Source organism: Salvelinus alpinus, chromosome 10 (assembly GCF_045679555.1).
Source record: "Salvelinus alpinus chromosome 10, SLU_Salpinus.1, whole genome shotgun sequence".
Lineage (NCBI taxonomy): Eukaryota > Metazoa > Chordata > Actinopteri > Salmoniformes > Salmonidae > Salvelinus > Salvelinus alpinus.
In genome coordinates this window covers 54,773,531-54,791,896 of record NC_092095.1, presented here as the reverse complement: position 1 = coordinate 54,791,896, position 18,366 = coordinate 54,773,531, and the positions used below count along the sequence as shown (strand labels likewise).

At 42.0% G+C, this 18,366-nt stretch overlaps 1 protein-coding gene across 5 annotated transcripts in view; it reads left to right on the top strand.

Annotated features, from left to right (window-relative positions):
* Positions 1-18,366, top strand: part of LOC139532265 (voltage-gated inwardly rectifying potassium channel KCNH7-like) — a 95,963-nt gene that overhangs the window by 32,594 nt on the left and 45,003 nt on the right. For 3 of the 5 annotated variants that reach the window (XM_071329667.1, XM_071329665.1, XM_071329669.1), the window contains exons 4-6: positions 13,982-14,452; positions 16,432-16,455; positions 17,341-17,555. In XM_071329667.1, coding sequence (XP_071185768.1) covers positions 13,982-14,452; positions 16,432-16,455; positions 17,341-17,555 — 710 coding nt within the window. Of the gene's footprint in view, positions 1-13,981; positions 14,453-15,043; positions 15,065-16,431; positions 16,456-17,340; positions 17,556-18,366 lie in introns of all 5 variants that reach the window. The other 2 variants (XM_071329666.1, XM_071329668.1) reach the window with 2 other exon arrangements.

Below are 18,366 nucleotides of genomic sequence, written 5' to 3'. Positions count from 1 at the left end.
TTCTAAAAACCTGTTTTTGCTTTGTCATTATGGGGTATTGTGTGTAGATTTCTGAGGATTTTTTTTGTTTAATCCATTTTAGAATAAGGCTGTAATGTAACAACATTTGGAAAAAGTCAAGGGGTCTGAATACTTTCCAAAGGTACTGTATAGTGTATATATATATAGTATAGGGTACAAAATAAACTTTCCAGTAACACTGACTCGTCCAATGATGAAGATTAAGCATTGGCTACTCATCTGTGATGGCCCATGTGCTCGTACCAATATCTCAGTTAAGCTACTTACAGGGCTGTTTGCTCAGAATCGCTTAAAAGTTGTTGAAAATGTTTTTTGTTAGCTTCAGATTAGTCTTCTCTTTTCAGCAGTAGGCATTTGATTTGGAAATGGTAGGCTTGCGTTTTTTTCTCGTGTTTGTATTTTGAAATTTGCAAAAGGCAAACTGACAGCCGCAACCAATCATAAAAATATAATCCATAGATGGCGGTTCCCATTCAAGTCAGGTCTGGCAGCCATAGCTTGTGTACTCATGAGTTTAACAGTCAAGTGCCAGGATTAGAGGTTCCAAAATCCTTCAAAGGATTATATCTATGGCCACAACACAACAAGCTGTTCTTTATTTGGCGTGCGTGCAGACCAAATTTCAGCCTTCCCAGCTGTAAGTGCTTGTGATAAAACGTAATCCCCAGCTATTTTTTAGATGCTGTTGATCCTCTGTAGCTATGTTATGCTCTCTAGTATTTTGATTTATTTTATGTACAGTTTAAGTCGGAAGTTTACATACACTTAGGTTGCAGTCATTAAAATTAATTTTTTAATCACTCCACAAATTTCTTGTTAACAAACTATAGTTTGGGCAAGTCGGTTAGGATATCTACTTTGTCCATGACAGAAGTAATTTTTCCAACAATTGTTTACAGACAGACTATTTCACTTATAATTCACTGTATCATATTTCCAGTGGGTCAGAAGTTTACATACACTAAGTTGACTGTGCCTTTAAACAGCTTGGAAATTTCCAGAAAATGATGTCATGGCTTTAGAAGCTTCTGATAGACTAATTGACATCATTTGAGTCAATTGGAGGTGTACCTCCATAAAAAAAAGACAGACTACGGTTTGCAACTGCACATGGGGACAAAGATCGTACTTTTTGGAGAAATGTCCTCTGGTCTGATGAAACAAGAATTGAACTGTTTGGCCATAATGACCATCGTTATGTTTGGAGGAAAAAGGCTGAGGCTTGCAAGCCGAAGAACACTATCCAAACCGTGAAGCACAGGGGAGGCAGCATCATGTTGTGGGGGTGCTTTGCTGCAGGAGGGACTGGTGCACTTCACAAAATAGATGGCATTATGAGGCAGGAAAATTATGTGGCTATATTAAAGCAACATCTCAAGACATCAGTCAGGAAGTTAAAGCTTGGTCGCAAATGGGTCTTCCAAATGGACAATGACCCCAAGCATACTTCCAAAGTTGTGGCAAAATGGCTTAAGGACAACAAAATCAAGGTACTGGAGTGGCCATCACAAAGCCCTGACCTCAAAACTATAGAAAATTTGTGGTCAGAACTGAAATAGCGTGTGCGAGCAACGAGGCCTACAAACCCGACTCAGTTATACCAGCTCTGTCAGGAGGAATGGGACAAAATTCACCCAACTTATTGTGGGAAGCTTATGGAAGTCTACCCGAAACGTTTGACCCAAGTTAAACAATTTAAAGGCAATGCTACCAAATACTAATTGAGTGTATGTAAACTTCTGACCCACTGGGAATGTGATGAAAGAAATAAAAGCTGAAATAAATCATTCTCTCAACTATTATTCTGACATTTCACATTCTTAAAATAAAGTGGTGATCCTAACTGACCTAAAACAGGAAATTTTACTTGGATTAAATGTCAAGAATTGTGAAAAACTGAGTTTAAATGTATTTGGCTAAGGTGTATGTAAACTTCCGACTTCAACTGTATGTTGGTTCAGACAGGAGAAATATAATTTTGTCGAAAAAATATTTTTATAGCGGCTATGCTTATAAGGGTCTGAGTCCCAGTTCCTCAAAAGCTCCTCTGCCGAAAGTGTGGGGCGGGCGGTCCCATAATTGAATGGGGCATGAATAAAAAACGATTCAGGCCTATCCGAATTTCTAAACAGCCTGGCAGTGTGAATTCTGCTGTCAGACTGATTAATTTACAAGTTGGAGTCTTGCTCTGCTCAACTACCTTGGCTCTCTCCTTCTCTCAAAGCCTCTTTTAAACTGGTACAGGGAAATGATCGTTTCGCACTTTGGCGATTTAGGTTGGAACATTTAGCCCTTGTACATTTCAGGACATCATTTTTTCCTCATTCTTCCAGAGGAATTGTTCCTGTTCCTCTGTTAGCAGATAGATGATGGTCATGACTCATAGCGGTCCCTGCATAATTAAAGACCACAATTAGACCTGGTCCAATACAAAATTCTGCATTGCATCACCCTCTGTGGGGTCGTAAAAAAACAGATGCAATGGAAAGGGAGCCTGTGGCACGTCTTCCGCTTTTGGACGTTAAAAAGGCAACGCTCCACAATGACGGCCTACCCCGGCCAAACCCGGGGCCAATTGTCCGCCGCCCTATGGCACTCCTAATCACGGCCGGATGTGATTCAGCCTGGATTTAAACCAGGGACTGTAGTGACACCTCTTGGACTGAGATGCAGTGCCTTAGACCGCTGCGCCACTCGGGAGCAGTTCTACTAACAGTTCTAATAACCGTTTTCACCTGAAGAACCCTTCTTGGAAGATGAGGGTTCTTTGTAAGGCAAAGGGTTCTACCAAGAACCTTTTTCACACTAAGAACCATTTTTGTAAGGAAGAGTTATTTGATGATTATTTGAAGTGCAAGAAGGTTTCTACATAAAAAACCCGTCTGAATCTGAATAAGCTTTTTCATTGTAATATATGTTTCTTTATTTCTGCGCATGAGTGTTTACCTCAGCGTTTACACTTTAACATCAGGAGTTTGAGTAATCTTATAGGTTTAAAAAGATAGGTCTGAGAATGTTTTGAACTGTACCTATAATGGGAATATTTGTGCACGTATCTGGTATTCCCTTAATCATTTTACATGTACGGTACTGACATAGTTGATATCTTTTCCATGACTTTTGTCTTTCAAATTAGTATTTTCTGTGATTTTACTGAGCCGAGAGCAGGAGAATAGAAGGGAGTGTGAGTGAACCAGCAGTGTATTGTATGGTACAGCAAATTGGCCAGTTTTACCAAGTGTAGATTTTTCAGTGTAACATTTATAGTGTTGATTCAGGAGTTAAATTAACTTAACACTCAGTGGTGTGAAATAATGAATGTTAATACCCAGAGTTGAGTGTGATTAGTTATGTGAATTTACTCCGTGTAGAGCAAAGAACTCAAAACAACACCCACCATTAGCATATTTCCCAGCATGCTCTATTACAGGTTAATTTTCAGAATTGTTTGTTTAAATATCTGTGGTTTTGCACGTACATTGAATGGTTGATTCATCTTATGCTACACAAAGATCAACAACATACAGTATATTTTTCTAAACGAATCCAATCAGTTTGTAGTTGGATTTATTGCACCTGTTACTGAGATGTTTGTTCCGGTTTTGATGATTTCGAAGTCTCATCAATCAATCTAGCCTACCCTTGCAGTCATTCTGAATGCATGTTGTTGGTGATTTGTTGGATATCCTCACTCTGACTGGATTCCAATAAGAATTACATACCACCTTTCAAGCCAGCGTAATGTGACTTGCAGGCCTGATGTGACCTGTAAACCAGGAGTTTCCTAACACCACTGTTTTTGATTTATCCTCCTGAGACCAGCAAAACAACGTTTTTGGGTTGTTTATTTATTTTGGGTGTTACAAAAAAAGTAGTTTTTATTGTATGTGCTATGTATTGGCCATTAGGATTCGGCTAATAATAAACATGAACAAATGTAACATTACAGTAAACAGGGACAGAAGGTAAAAAAACATAGTTAGCATGTCCTGATGTCCACCACAGAAGACATTTCTTAACAAGCTCTTATTTCGTTTTTATTTCATGTGCAAAACATTTTCCCTAGGATATTTACCTATTAGAAATCATTTGAATATCAAACTCACAAAAATGATAATTACACAATTACACACACTTACCATCAATCTGATGGTAGCCATTTTGAAGAACCAGAAAAAAATATTATCACGGTGACACCGCCACACATGTGAAAGCCCAGAATGTCCTCTCAATGGTACAACAGGACCTAACAAAGTGACATGTATGGCCTTAGAGATACAGACCAAAAACAAATGTCCATTAGAGAAGACAAAAATGAATTGCTGGGTCTCAGGCGGATATGTATCATCATAAATAGTTTAATTTTAAAGGCTAATAAGTATTCAAATATACAATTATTATTGGTAGAACTGTTCATAGAGGGTTCTAGGAAGAAACCTTCAACGATAAAATAGTTCTCGGAAGAACATTCAGATAATGAAAGTGTTCTTGGTAGAGCAATTCATAGAGGGTTCTAGGTAGAACCATATACAGAGGGTTCTATGAAGACACCACACAAAAAGGGGTTCCCCTGTGGAAGCAAGCTGAAAAACCCTATATGCTTCTACGTACAACCTTTTTTCTAAGAGTGTACCAGCCATAATTGATAAATAACAGTAGACTGGTGTCGATAGTAACAACATTGTTATTGCACTGTGAGCCTGCTGAACAGGTGTGATTAGTGGGAGAAAAGGGACCTGGCTATTAGCAAAAGTATTCAGACACCTTGGATTTCTTCAAATTGTTTTGTGTTACAAAGTGGGATTAAAATTGATTTCATTTTCATTTTTCTTCAACAATACACACAAAATACTCTGTAATGTCTAAGTGGAAGAAATTGTATATATATTTTTTTTAAATGAAATTTTTTTGAATAAAATGTTATTTGTCACATGTGCCGAATACAACAGGTGTAGTAGACCTTACAGTGAAATTCTTACTTACAAGCCCTGAACCAACAATGCAGTTTTAAGAAAAATAAGTATTAAGAAAGTATTTACTAAATAAATGGAGGCAAAAAGACAAAAACAAAGGATTTAAAAAATATATATAAAAGAGCAACAATAAAATAACAGTAACGAGGCTATATACAGAGGTAATAGAGGTAATATGTACATGTACAGTGGGGCAAAAAAGTATTTAGTCAGCCACCAATTGTGCAAGTTCTCCCACTTAAAAAGATGAGAGAGGCCTGTAATTCTCATCATAGGTACACTTCAACTATGACAGACAAAATGAGAAAAAAAATCCAGAAAATCACATTGTAGGATTTTTAATGAATTTATTTGCAAATTATGGTGGAAAATAAGTATTTGGTCGATAACAAAAGTTTATCTCAATACTTTGTTATATACCCTTTGTTGGCAATGACAGAGGTCAAACGTTTTCTGTAAGTCTTCACAAGGTTTTCACACACTGTTGCTGGTATTTTGGCCCATTCCTCCATGCAGATCTCCTCTAGAGCAGTGATGTTTTGGGGCTGTTGCTGGGCAACACGGACTTTCAACTCCCTCCAAAGATTTTCTATGGGGTTGAGATCTGGAGACTGGCTAGGCCACTCCAGGACCTTGAAATGCTTCTTACGAAGCCACTCCTTCGTTGCCCGGGCAGTGTGTTTGGGATCATTGTCATGCTGAAAGACCCAGCCACGTTTCATCTTCAATGCCCTTGCTGATGGAAGGAGGTTTTCACTCAAAATCTCACGATACATGGCCCCATTCATTCTTTCCTTTACACGGAACAGTCGTCCTGGTCCCTTTGCAGAAAAACAGCCCCAAAGCATGATGTTTCCACCCCCATGCTTCACAGTAGGTATGGTGTTCTTTGGATGCAACTCAGCATTCTTTGTCCTCCAAACACGACGAGTTGAGTTTTTACCAAAAAGTTATATTTTGGTTTCATCTGACCATATGACATTCTCCCAATCTTCTTCTGGATCATCCAAATGCTCTCTAGCAAACTTCAGACGGGCCTGGACATGTACTGGCTTAAGCAGGGGGACACGTCTGGCACTGCAGGATTTGAGTCCCTGGCGGCGTAGTGTGTTACTGATGGTAGGCTTTGTTACTTTGGTCCCAGCTCTCTGCAGGTCATTCACTAGTTCCCCCCGTGTGGTTCTGGGATTTTTGCTCACTGTTCTTGTGATCATTTCGACCCCACGGGGTGAGATCTTGCGTGGAGCCCCAGATCGAGGGAGATTATCAGTGGTCTTGTATGTCTTCCATTTCCTAATAATTGCTCCCACAGTTGATTTCTTCAAACCAAGCTGCTTACCTATTGCAGATTCAGTCTTCCCAGCCTGGTGCAGGTCTACAATTTTGTTTCTGGTGTCCTTTGACAGCTCTTTGGTCTTGGCCATAGTGAAGTTTGGAGTGTGACTGTTTGAGGTTGTGGACAGGTGTCTTTTATACTGATAACAAGTTCAAACAGGTGCCATTAATACAGGTAACGAGTGGAGGACAGAGGAGCCTCTTAAAGAAGAAGTTACAGGTCTGTGAGAGCCAGAAATCTTGCTTGTTTGTAGGTGACCAAATACATATTTTCCACCATAATTTGCAAATAAATTCATAAAAAATCCTACAATGTGATTTTCTGGATTTTTTTTCTCATTTTGTCTGTCATAGTTGAAGTGTACCTATGATGAAAATTACAGGCCTCTCACATCTTTTTAAGTGGGAGAACTTGCACAATTGGTGGCTGACTAAATACTTTTTTGCCCCACTGTAGGTAGAGGTAAAGTGACTATACATAAATAATAAACAGAGAGTAGCAGCAGCGTAAAAATGGGGGGGGTCAATGCAAATAGTCTGTGTAGCCATTTGATTAGCTGTTCAGGAGTCTTATAGCTTGAGGGTAGAAGGTGTTAAGATGCTTTTTTGACCTAGACTTGGCGCTCTGGTACCGCTTGCCGTGCGGTAGCAGAGAGAACAGTCTATGACTAGGGTGGCTGGAGCCTTTGGCAATTCTTAGGGCCTTCCTCTGACACTGCCTGTTATAGAGGGCCTGGATGGCAGGAAGCTTGGCCCCAGTGATGTACTGGGCCGTGTGCATTACCCTCTGTAGCGTCTTGCGGTCGGATGCTGAGCAGTTGCCATACCAGGCAGTGATGCAACCAGTCAGGATGCTCTCGATGGTGCATCTGAGGACCCATGCCAAATCTTTACAGTCTCCTGAGGGGGAATAGGCGATGTCTTGCCCTCTACACGACTGTCTTGGTGTGTTTGGACCATGATAGTTTGTTGGTGATGTGGACACCAAGGAACTTGAAGCTCTCAACTTGCTCCACTACAGCCCCGTCAATGAGAATAGGAATGTGGGCGTGCTCGGCCCTCTAGTCCACGATCATCTCCTTTGTCTTGGTCACGTTGAGGGAGAGGTTGTTGTTCTGGCACCACATTGCCAGGTCTCTCACCTCCTCTCTATAGGCTGTCTCATCGTTGTCAGTGATCAGGCCTACCACTGTTATGTCGTCGGCAAACTTAATGATGGTGTTCAATCAAATGTATTTATAAAGTCCTTTTTACATCAGCAGATGTCACAAATGTGTTGTTACCTACCCTCACCACCCGGGGGCGGCCCATCAGGAAGTCCAGGATCCAGCTGCAGAGGGAGGTGTTCAGTCCCAGGGTCCTTAGCTTAGTGATGAGCTTATAGGGCTCTATGGTGTTGAACACTGAGCTGTAGTCAATGAATAGCATTCTCACGTAGGTGTTCCTTTTTTCCAGGTGGGAAAGGGCAGTGTGGAGTGCAATAGAGATTGCGTCATCCAATGATCTGTTGGGGCGGTATGCAAATTGGAATGGGTCTAGGGTTTCTGGGATAATGGTGATGATGTGAGCCATTACCAGCCTTTCAAAGCACATGACTACAGACGTGAGTGCTACGTGTCGGTAGTCATTTAGGCAGGTTACCTTGGTGTTCTTGGTCACAGGGACTATGGTGGTCTGCTTGAAACAGACTCGGTCAGGGACAGGTTGAAAATGTCAGTGAAGACACTTGCCAGTTGGTCAGCGCATGCTCAGAGTAGACATCCTGGTAATCCACCTGGCCCTGCGGCCTTGTGAATGTTGACCTGTTTAAAGGTTTTACTCACATCGGCTGCAGAGAGCGTGATCACACAGTCGCCGGGAACAGCTGGTGCTCTCATGCATGCTTCTGTGTTTCTTGCTTCGAAGCGCACATAGAAGTAATTTAGCTTGTCTAGTAGGCTTGTGTCACTGGACAGCCTGTGCTTCCCTTTGTAGTCTGACAAGCGTCGTAGCCGGTGTAGTAGGATTCAATCTTAGTCCTGTATGGACGCTTTACCTGTTTGATGGTTTGTCTGGGGGCATAGCGGGATTTCTTATAAGCGTCCGGGTTAGAGTCCCGCTCCTTGAAAGCAGCAGCTCTACCCTTTCGCTCAGTGGAAACAAAATATAAAATATTATCGACGCATAAGTATTCAGCCCCTTTGTTTAGGCAAGCCTAAATTAGTTCAGGAGTAAAATTTGGCTTAATAAATTACATTAAAAGTTACATGGACTCACTCTGTGTGAAATAATAAGTGTTGACATGATTTTGAAATGACTAACCCTTCCTCTGTCCCACATACTGTACATACATTATCTGTAAAGACCCCTCAGTCAAGTATTGCATTTCAAGACTGAGCTGCAAGACAGGAATGAAACTGCTCTGGGATGTTACCATGAGGCCATTGGTGATTTTAAAACAGATACAGAGTTTAATGGCTGTGATGGGAGAAAATTGAAGATGGATCAACATTGTAGTGACTCCACAATAATGACTTAAATGACAGAGTGAAAAGAAGAACACAAATATACAAAAGTGAAATATTTCAAAACATGCATTTTGTATGCAACAAGCCACTAAAGTAGTAAAACATGGCAAAGGAATACACTTTCACTTTCACGACAACACATCACGGAGTAACTCCCTCCTAATTTTCAAGCATGGTGGTGGAAGCATCATGGTATGGGTATGCTTGACATCGGCAAATACTGGGGAGATTTTCAGGATAAAAAGAAATGGATAGGGCTAAGCATCTTTCAGCAGGACAATAACCTACAACACAAGGCCAAATCTACACTGGAGTTGCTTACCAATAAGACAGTGAATGTTCCCAAGTGGCCAAGTTACAGTTTTGACTTAAATCTGCTTGATATAGTATGGCAAGACTTATAAAAATAGCTGTCTAGCCATGATCCTCAATATCTTGACAGAGCTTGAAGAATTTTGAAAAGAATAATAGGAAAATATTGCACAATCCAGGTGTGTAAAGCTCTTAGAGACTTACCAAATAAGACTCACAGCTGTAATCGCTGCCAAAGGTGTTTCTAACATGTATGGACTCAGGGAGCTGAGTACTTATGCAATGACTCTATTTTATTTATTTGTATTACTCTATAAAACATTGACATTACAGAGTGTTTTGTGTAGATTGTTGGCCAAAAATATAATCCATTTTAATCCCACTTTGTAACACAATAAAATGTGAAGAAATCTAGTGGTCTGAAATCCAAGGGGCAGTGTACATCCTCCAAAAGGAGAGACTGTGTGGAAATCAGAATGAGTGCACTAAGCACCTAAACTGCACGACTGCATATTCACATTAAACCATCCATCTTCAGCAGAATCACAGCTTGAGGGAGAATATTTTTTATATTTTTGTTATGCTTTCTATTCTGCCTCAGTGAGGATTGGAACCATATCTCTAGATATCCCTCTCTCTCTTTACTTCATCCAAATTATTATTTCATTATAAAGTCACCATTTCACTTCAGGACTGGGGGATCCGAGTTCCATTTAATATGCAATGCAAATATTACTACTGTCTGGTATCATAGCAACGAGGGATGGTGTTTGTGCATGCACTGGCTGCTGTGCAGTGTTATCTGTGTGTGTTTGAAGAGAGAGTGCCATGCTCCCTGCGTGTACTTTTACTGCAGTGGGCTAAATCAGGGTCACACAGAGTGTTTCTTGTTGGTATTAAACAAATCTACTTTGAAACAAAAGTATACACACATGGTTATGGGCTTCAAATCAAAACAAATTTTGTTGGTCACATACACGTGTTAAGCAGATGTTATTGCGGGTGTAGCGAAATGCTTGTGTTTCTAGCTCCATCAGTGCAGTAATATCTAACAAGTAATATCTAACAATTTCACAACAATACACACAATTCACACAAATCTAAGTAAAGGAATGGAATTAAGAATATATAAATATTTGGACGAGCAATGTCAGAGTGGCATAGACTAAGATACAGTAGAATAGAACAAAATACAGTAAATACATATGAGATGAGTAAAGCAAAATATTTAAATGCTATTAAAGTGAGTAGTGTTCCATTATTATTAAAGTGGCCAGTGATTTCAAGTGTATGTATGTAGGGCAGCAACCTCTAATGTGCTAGTGATGGCTATTTAACAGTCTGATGGCCTTAAGATAGAAGCTGTTTGTCAGTCTCTCGGTCCCAGCTTCGATGCACCTGTACTGACCTCGCCATCTGGATAATAGCGAGGTGAACAGGCAGTGGCTCGGGTGGTTGTTGTCCTTGATGATCTTTTTAGCCTTCCTGTGACATTGGGTGCTGTAGGTGTCTTGGAGGGCAGGTAGTTTGCCCCCGGTGATGCGTTGGGCAGACAGCACCACCCTCTGGAGAGCCCTGCGGTTGCGGGCGGTGCAGTTGCCGTACCAGGCGGTGATACAGCCCGACAGGATGTTCTCAATTGTGCATCTGCAAAAGTTTGTGAGGGTTTTAGGTGCCAAGACAAATTTCTTCAGCTGTTGCGCCTTCTTCACCACACTGTCTGTCAGTGATGTGTATGCCAAAGAACTTGAAGCTTACCACCTTCTCCACTGCGGTCCTGTCGAAGTGGATAGGGGGGTGCACCCTCAGCTGTTTCCTGAAGTCCACGATCAGCTCCTTTGTTTTGTTGACGTTGAGTGAGATGTTATTTTCCTGGCACCACACTCCCAGGGCCCTCACCTCCTCCCTGTAGGCTGTCTCGTCATTCTTGGTAATCAGGCCTACTACTGTTGTGTAGTCTGCAAACTTGACGATTGGTTTGGAGGTGTGCATGGCCAAACAGTCATGGGTGAACAGGGAGTACAGAAGGGGGCTGAGCACGCACCCTTGTGGGGCCACAGTATTGAGGATCAGCGAAGTGGAGGTGTTGTTTCCTACCTTCACCACCTGGGGGCGGTCCATCAGGAAGTCCATGACCCAGTTACACAGGGCGGGGTTCAGACCCAGGCACTCAAGCTTAATGATGAGCTTGGAGGGTACTATGGTGTTGAATGCTGAGCTATAGTCAATGAACAGCATTCTTACATAGGTATTCCTCTTGTCCAGATGGGTTAGGGCAGTGTGCAGTGCGATGGCGATTGCATCGTCTGTGGATCTATTGGGGCGGTAAGCAAATTGAAGTGGGTCTAGGGTGTCAGGTAAGGTAGAGGTGATATGATCCTTGACTAGTCTCTCAAAGCACTTCATGATGACAGAAATGAGTACTACGGGGCGATAGTCATTTAGTTCAGTTACCTTTGCTTTCTTGCACCTGTACCATGTCACATATAGAGTTGAAATGTATTACATTTTGAGTTTGCATCCCAATATTACACATCACAGAAGACTGAAATATAATAAAACTGTTTGACATAGAAACACCAGATTTTTGGCAAGTTTAAAAAAAATAAAGTTTAGAATTTATGAAATTATTAAAAATATGAATAACATTTCACCCATGAGGCCACTAAAGGGCCATTTGACTGCAGGAAAGGGCTACATTGGAACTCGGCGTTGCATGAGTTCCACTCAGCGCTAATGTCACCTTTTAAAAATAGTAACAGGCCAATGTCATTTATTTTTACCGCAAATGCAATAGGATATTGTCAGACGGCATGCTTAATTTGCTATACAATTAAGAAATTGATTGCTTAAAAGCAATTTATGTTTTCTGTGTGTTTATTTTACCTTTATTTAACTAGGCAAGTCAGTTAAGAACAAATTCTTATTTTCAATGACGGCCTAGGAACAGTGGGTTAACTGCCTTGCTCAGGGGCAGAACGACAGATTTTTACCTTGTCAGCTCAGGGATTCGAACTTGCAACCTTTCAGTTAGTAGTCCTACACTCTAACCACTAGGCTACCCTGCCGTGTGTGTGGAGAGGGGCATAAGGTGATATGCTTATGGTGAGGTAGACGTGTTGCCTTTCCTATATTTCCATTAATATATTGATTATGCACTTCTTCATTCATTTAGATGATAGGGACGGATACAACTAAGTCATTGACAAATGAAAATACCAAGAACCTGATGCATTCCCACTGATGCACTGATGCATTAACACCTTCAAAGTAAGTGTACACGTGACAGCGTCTAAAATTGGTTTCCTATTCCTCGTCATGAGTGTCAACGAAAGAAAAACGAGCTATGAGCACAGCAGAAGAACATTGATGAACATTGTCAATCATCTCTCTGCTATTCCCCACACTGCCTTTAACAGTTCAACCTGGAACAAGACAAAGGCATGTGTAATGTGATGTAGCAGGCACGTTAGCTCCCTGAAGCACAAAAATCCAGAGGGATATGGAGTGGAGAGTGTTTTTTTTTCATAAGTTTATGCTTGTTTTTTTATTAGCTTTTAGATGTATAGAATAAAGTAATACTGCAACAGGAAAATGACTTTTGGAAATTGTGTTATTTTATGAAATTCTTCACTTATGTTTTCCGTTTTTACTTCAAATGTACTGTTTTAATTACAGAAATAAAGACGTCAATGTCTCCAGCAGTATATAGGTTGTCCTTTTTCCCCTTTTCCATTACTCAGTGTTAGGTAAGCTTCTGTAATGGTGCCTGGATGAGGCTGAGAAGACGTAGCCCACTGGGAATAACACATGATCTTTGTTCCAGGAAAGAATGCTTCAGGAAACTCAATTGGCCCTTAGCTGGAACGATCTGGCATCATCAATGTATGTTCTGTTGCCATGGTGCGGTGTCGTGTTCACATACGACACATGTACTGTAACATGTTAACTGTGTGCACAGACTAATGATGGCATGTTTCTACAGACTAGGAGGAGAAAACACGCATGCCTCATAGTTCTGACTGGGATTGTAGTTTCAAACAAGAGCGTGCATGTATGTGTGTGTTCATGTGTACGTGCGTGCACCTGTGCATGTTTGTGTGTATAGCCACTGTATACCAGTGTGTTTGTTAGGTCACCCGGAACATGTTATACATTTGAAATGAGATCCTCTGACAAGGCCCCCAAAGTCCTTGAATACAAGATGCCTCCACTTCAGACTTCCTAGAAACGGAACTATAACCACAAGGTTTAAAGTCGCCCTCATAATGCATTGACAGATTCATTGGTAACATCATTTGGACAAAGATGATCTCTTTCTCCTCTCTCCAAGGGTTTTAATCAATCATAGGAAACCTGTTGTAATTTGATATTTTATGGGACTCTAATATATTAATGGTGGTTACTTTATTTCATCAAATGTCTGAATAATTGAAGGAAGCTGAAGATGGAAGCTAGGCCGTTGGGATGAGAGGCATTTGTTTTGATCTTGCTGCTCTTTTTGAAATAACTGTTGGCTAGCTCCTTTTGAACAATATTGGCACTCACTGCTTGATATCTGGGGAGTGAGCTGGAAACTGAGGGTATGGTTTTCACTCCAAGGACTAGCATGAGCTACAGAGCATCTATCCAGTGCGCCATCTTCCCCTACTTGTTTCTACCTAGTCACGATCAAATTAAGAATTCCTCCACAATGAATGAAGTCATGATGAACCACTCTGAAAAGGGCAGAGTTTTGCAAAAACTATTTCTCTTATTGTTGAAAATATTCCAAGCATTGCTGTTGAACAATTGTACTCTCTCTAACTCTCCCTCTCTTTTTTCTCTCTCCAGGGAAAGGTAGATTCTTTTGTTTCCGGCTCCCAGCCTTACACCTCCTGGGCATCAGTAAGCAGTCCCTCCCTCAGGAGGACCCTGACGCCGTCATGATCGACTCGCCCCGCCGCAGCGAAGAGTCGGTGGCCACCCGCGACTTCCGGTCACTGCCCACCCGGGAGAGCTGCAGCCCCTCCTACACCAACGACACGAGAGCCCTCATCGGTCCCAGCCACTGCTCCACCCCTGTGTCGGGACCCCTGGACCACTCATCCCCCAAGGGGCCAGTCTGGAACAGGCTGGTTCCCCAAGCGGTTCCCCAGGCCCAGCCTCAGACTGTGGGCACTCTGGCCCCCTCCATCTCAGGCCTGACCCCCACCGTGTCCAGGGAGAGTGTGTGTAGTATCCGGAGGGCCTCCTCTGCACAGGACATGGAGGGTTTTGGCTCCAACTCCAAGATGGCCTTCAGGGACCGACACGCAAGTGAAGGTATGTAAGTCAACACCACCTCCATGGTCGGAAATGCTTGTTACCATCCATCCGCCTCACCCTGAGATGTTATGCTATATTAAATCAATTTAGCCTTGCTGTTCTTACGCAGTAGATTTGCTCCCAATCCCAACCATTGTTATCATGTGGTACAAATCAAATCTGACCTTGGATCAGTGAATGGGGGTAGTCCCCCACCTCAACTGTACCTACTCTTAGTCATCAGGCAGCGCCACATCTATCCTGACTCCTGAATTACCACATCTATCCTGACTCCTGAATCACAGATCACCTTTCCACCCACAGTCAACATGGGGGGTACAGTACAGCCCCAGACTCTCCCTGTCTCTGTACCCAGCTAATATTTCTATCCCTCCCTACACCATTGAATCTGCATTTCTCATTCAAAGGGCCCCTGCGGTTGACACTGTAATACGTCTACTTCATGATAATGAATGGTGCGACGGCGATAGGGCTTTTATGTGGGTCGTCTTCCATCACTAGCTAGCTACGTACAGATCTGGAATCTCCTCTCACTCCTCCACCTTCCTCCCATCCCCCTCTCTCTCGCTCAACACTATGCAATCGCAGACAATGGTCGTAATATCAAAGGTAACAACCACACGCTCCTTGAACATAGCACGGATATAGAATATATGGCTTGAACTGCTTGCTGCATGGATTTTTCAACTCAACAACAACATAAGCCTGTGATGAATGCTAGTGCTGGATTGACACATTTGTGAATTCCTCTGAGAATGCCAGAGAGGCTTGCACGGCATAGTAGTAGCATTATTCATGCTGTAGTAAGAAGTGACCTGTGAGTGCCCTGCAAGCTTGCAGATCCCTTCTGATAGTTCGGGAAAATCAGGCTGACTTTTGACCTGCCGCGCGCCTGAATGAAAACAAATCTTGCCTCTCATTTCCATAGAACAGGAAATCTATAATAATCAATGAATCATAATAATAGTTGTCTTCGCCTGCTGCCAATAGTTCCTTTTACCAAAGACAACTGATGGGCTATTTCCTTTGACCTGTGCCAGTACAGTCAAAGGGAATAGAGTGATGGTTTGTCTGTTTTCTTGAATAACGTCCTCCATTTTGTCTCCGCTTTACCAAAAAAGTATTCCGATCCATGACTACTTTACTGGTTATGGAATACTACTATTATAGATCAAAAATGTAATGATACTGTAAGTAATTCTACCACAGGAGATTGGTGGCACCTTAATTGAGGAGGACGGGCTCGTTGTAATGGCTGGAGTGGAATTAGTGAAACCATGTGTTTGATACCATTCAATTTCCGCCGTTCTAGCCATTATTATGAGCCGTCCTCCCTTCAGCAGCCTCCACTGAATTCTACGTCACTGTAATGTTATCAAATGTCTGAGAGCCTTTTAACCTCCAGAAATGAATTAAATGACTGTACTTTCCTCTGAAATCAATCTCTTTACTAGCCTTAAAGTGCATTCCGGATCAATACCTACCAGAGGAGGCTGTTGGGAGGAGTTGTAGACGGACGGGCTCATTGTAATGGCTGGAATGGAATTAATGAAATGGAGTCAGACATGTGGTTTCCATAGCTTTGATGTATTTGATATTGTTCCAATATTCCATTTACAATGAGCCCGTCCTCCTATAGCTCCTCCCACCAGCCTCCACTGATACCTACTCCATTGAATATGGAAAGATTTGGAGGAGCATCTGATAATGTTATCAGCTATTGTTTGTATTCTTAACTTTAGACCTTATGTCTCCGATTTCCGGGATATTTTTAATTACCATAACATAGTGGCCAGATTTCTTTACCTCTACTAAAAAAAAATCACTCTGATGTTGCTCAAATAAATGTAACATGACACTCAGGAAGTGCCTGCAGAATTATCCTGACCTTTGACCCCGTCCCTCTCTCTGAGGTCACTTCCTCTTTACGCTGCTCTCTACCTCCCTCCCTCTCTCTCTCTCTCCTGATTCGCTAGCGTCTCGGTCCTGGATGGCTGGGGGTATGGCTTGAGCTTTTCCTATATGTCTGTAATGCACACATACTGTAATGTACAATGCTGCTGTAGCATGTATTCAAGCTGCGCATGTCTTTTGTATGTGTAAGTATCACTACGTATTCCAGCTGCGCATGTCTATTGTGTGTGAAAGTATCACTCACTGTTTTCTCAACACTCGTTTGTGAGAAAGGCATAATGAGTCATCCCTCCATCTTCTCCTTTTGGATCAACAGTTGACACGTTCCCTCTCTTTTCCATATTGCCTACAGTAGATATGCGTGTGACAGTGTGAGTGTTGTTCAACGTGGTGAGGTTGTATGGCAGTGTTGTACTGTATTTTCGCATAGTAACGCAGAGTATTTGTGGATGTATGAATCATGAAAGCCATATCCATATGGTATCATTGAGTCAAAAACCTCATGACAGATATAAGTATACATTTCCTTTGTTTGTGGACATCAATGTTTCACTAAAATTGTTCATTACACCAAGTTTGTCATTTCTACAGCTGTTGAATAGAAGGCAACCTGATCAAGCAGAGGGCTAGGGTGGATCTGTTTGACAGTTGTATTTCCACTGTTGTCCTGTGGTTGTTCACTTGTCTTGTGACAGCAATTGAGTTCACTCAAGAGAAAAAAACAGTTCCATACTCACGCTCCCACACATAACAAATAGACACGGCAGCCTATTGACACACCTACCACATGAACCACACTTGAGGTCTCCTTTTAGCCATTAGCATACCGTCAAACCGTCAAGCTGTACCAGGCCACACGTGCTAGCATAGCCTAGCATCACCGCGCTAGCCTAGTATAGCATCGCCGCTCTAGCCTAGCATCACAGCGCTAGCCATTTCCAAACCTCTCTCTCCATTAAATTCTCCTCCAGGACCCTTCAACCAGATCAAATCCAGTCTTCTGGGCTCCACGTCTGACTCCCACCTCAACAGATACAGCACCATCAACAAGATCCCCCTCATCACGCTCAACTTCTCAGAGGCCAACAATGACAAGAAGTGCCCCTCCCCTTCGTCCTCCGAGAAAACCATCATAGCCCCAAAGGTCAAGGACCGAACACACAACGTCACCGATAAGGTCACACAGGTAAGAGGTCATGAAAGGCCCTGTGCCCCTCTACTGTATTTATTTATTTTGCTCCTTTGCACCCCATTATTTATATCTCTACTTTGCACATTCTTCCACTGCAAATCTACCATTCCAGTGTTTTACTTGCTATATTGTATTTACTTCGCCACCATGGCCTTTTTTCACCTCATTTGCTCACATTGTATATAGACTTATTTTTCTACTGTATTATTGACTGTATGTTTGTTTTACTCCATGTGTAACTCTGTGTTGTTGTATGTGTCGAACTGCTTTGCTTTATCTTGGCCAGGTCGCAATTGTAAATGAGAACTTGTTCTCAACTCGCCTACCTGGTTAAATAAAGGTGAAATAAAAAGAAATAAAAAGATGTTGGAGCTTCACTCAATCAAGTATAATGTTGGAGTTAGAATCCATTCTATAGAATCTGTTCCGTACAGGGGACATGTCTTTTCTGTGTGTTTGTTCTGTACAGACAGTTACAGATGTATAGTGTGCTGTAGCTCGATGTACTATTACCTCATTGAATAATCACATGAATAGTCATCTGCCCCAATGTTATACATTAGAGAGCGGTAATTATCCCCTACCCCACACACACACACACACACAAAACACACACGGAACACCACCAGGTCAGAACACAGTGTCTGTACACGCTGCCCTGTTGTTACTGTCTGACGTTACCTAATTCATTGAAAGGGAAAGGGGGGATACCTAGTCAGTTGTACAACTGAATGCCTTCAAATGAAATGTGTCTTCCGCATTTAACCCAACCCCTCTGAATCAGAGAGGTGCGGGGGGGGGGGGC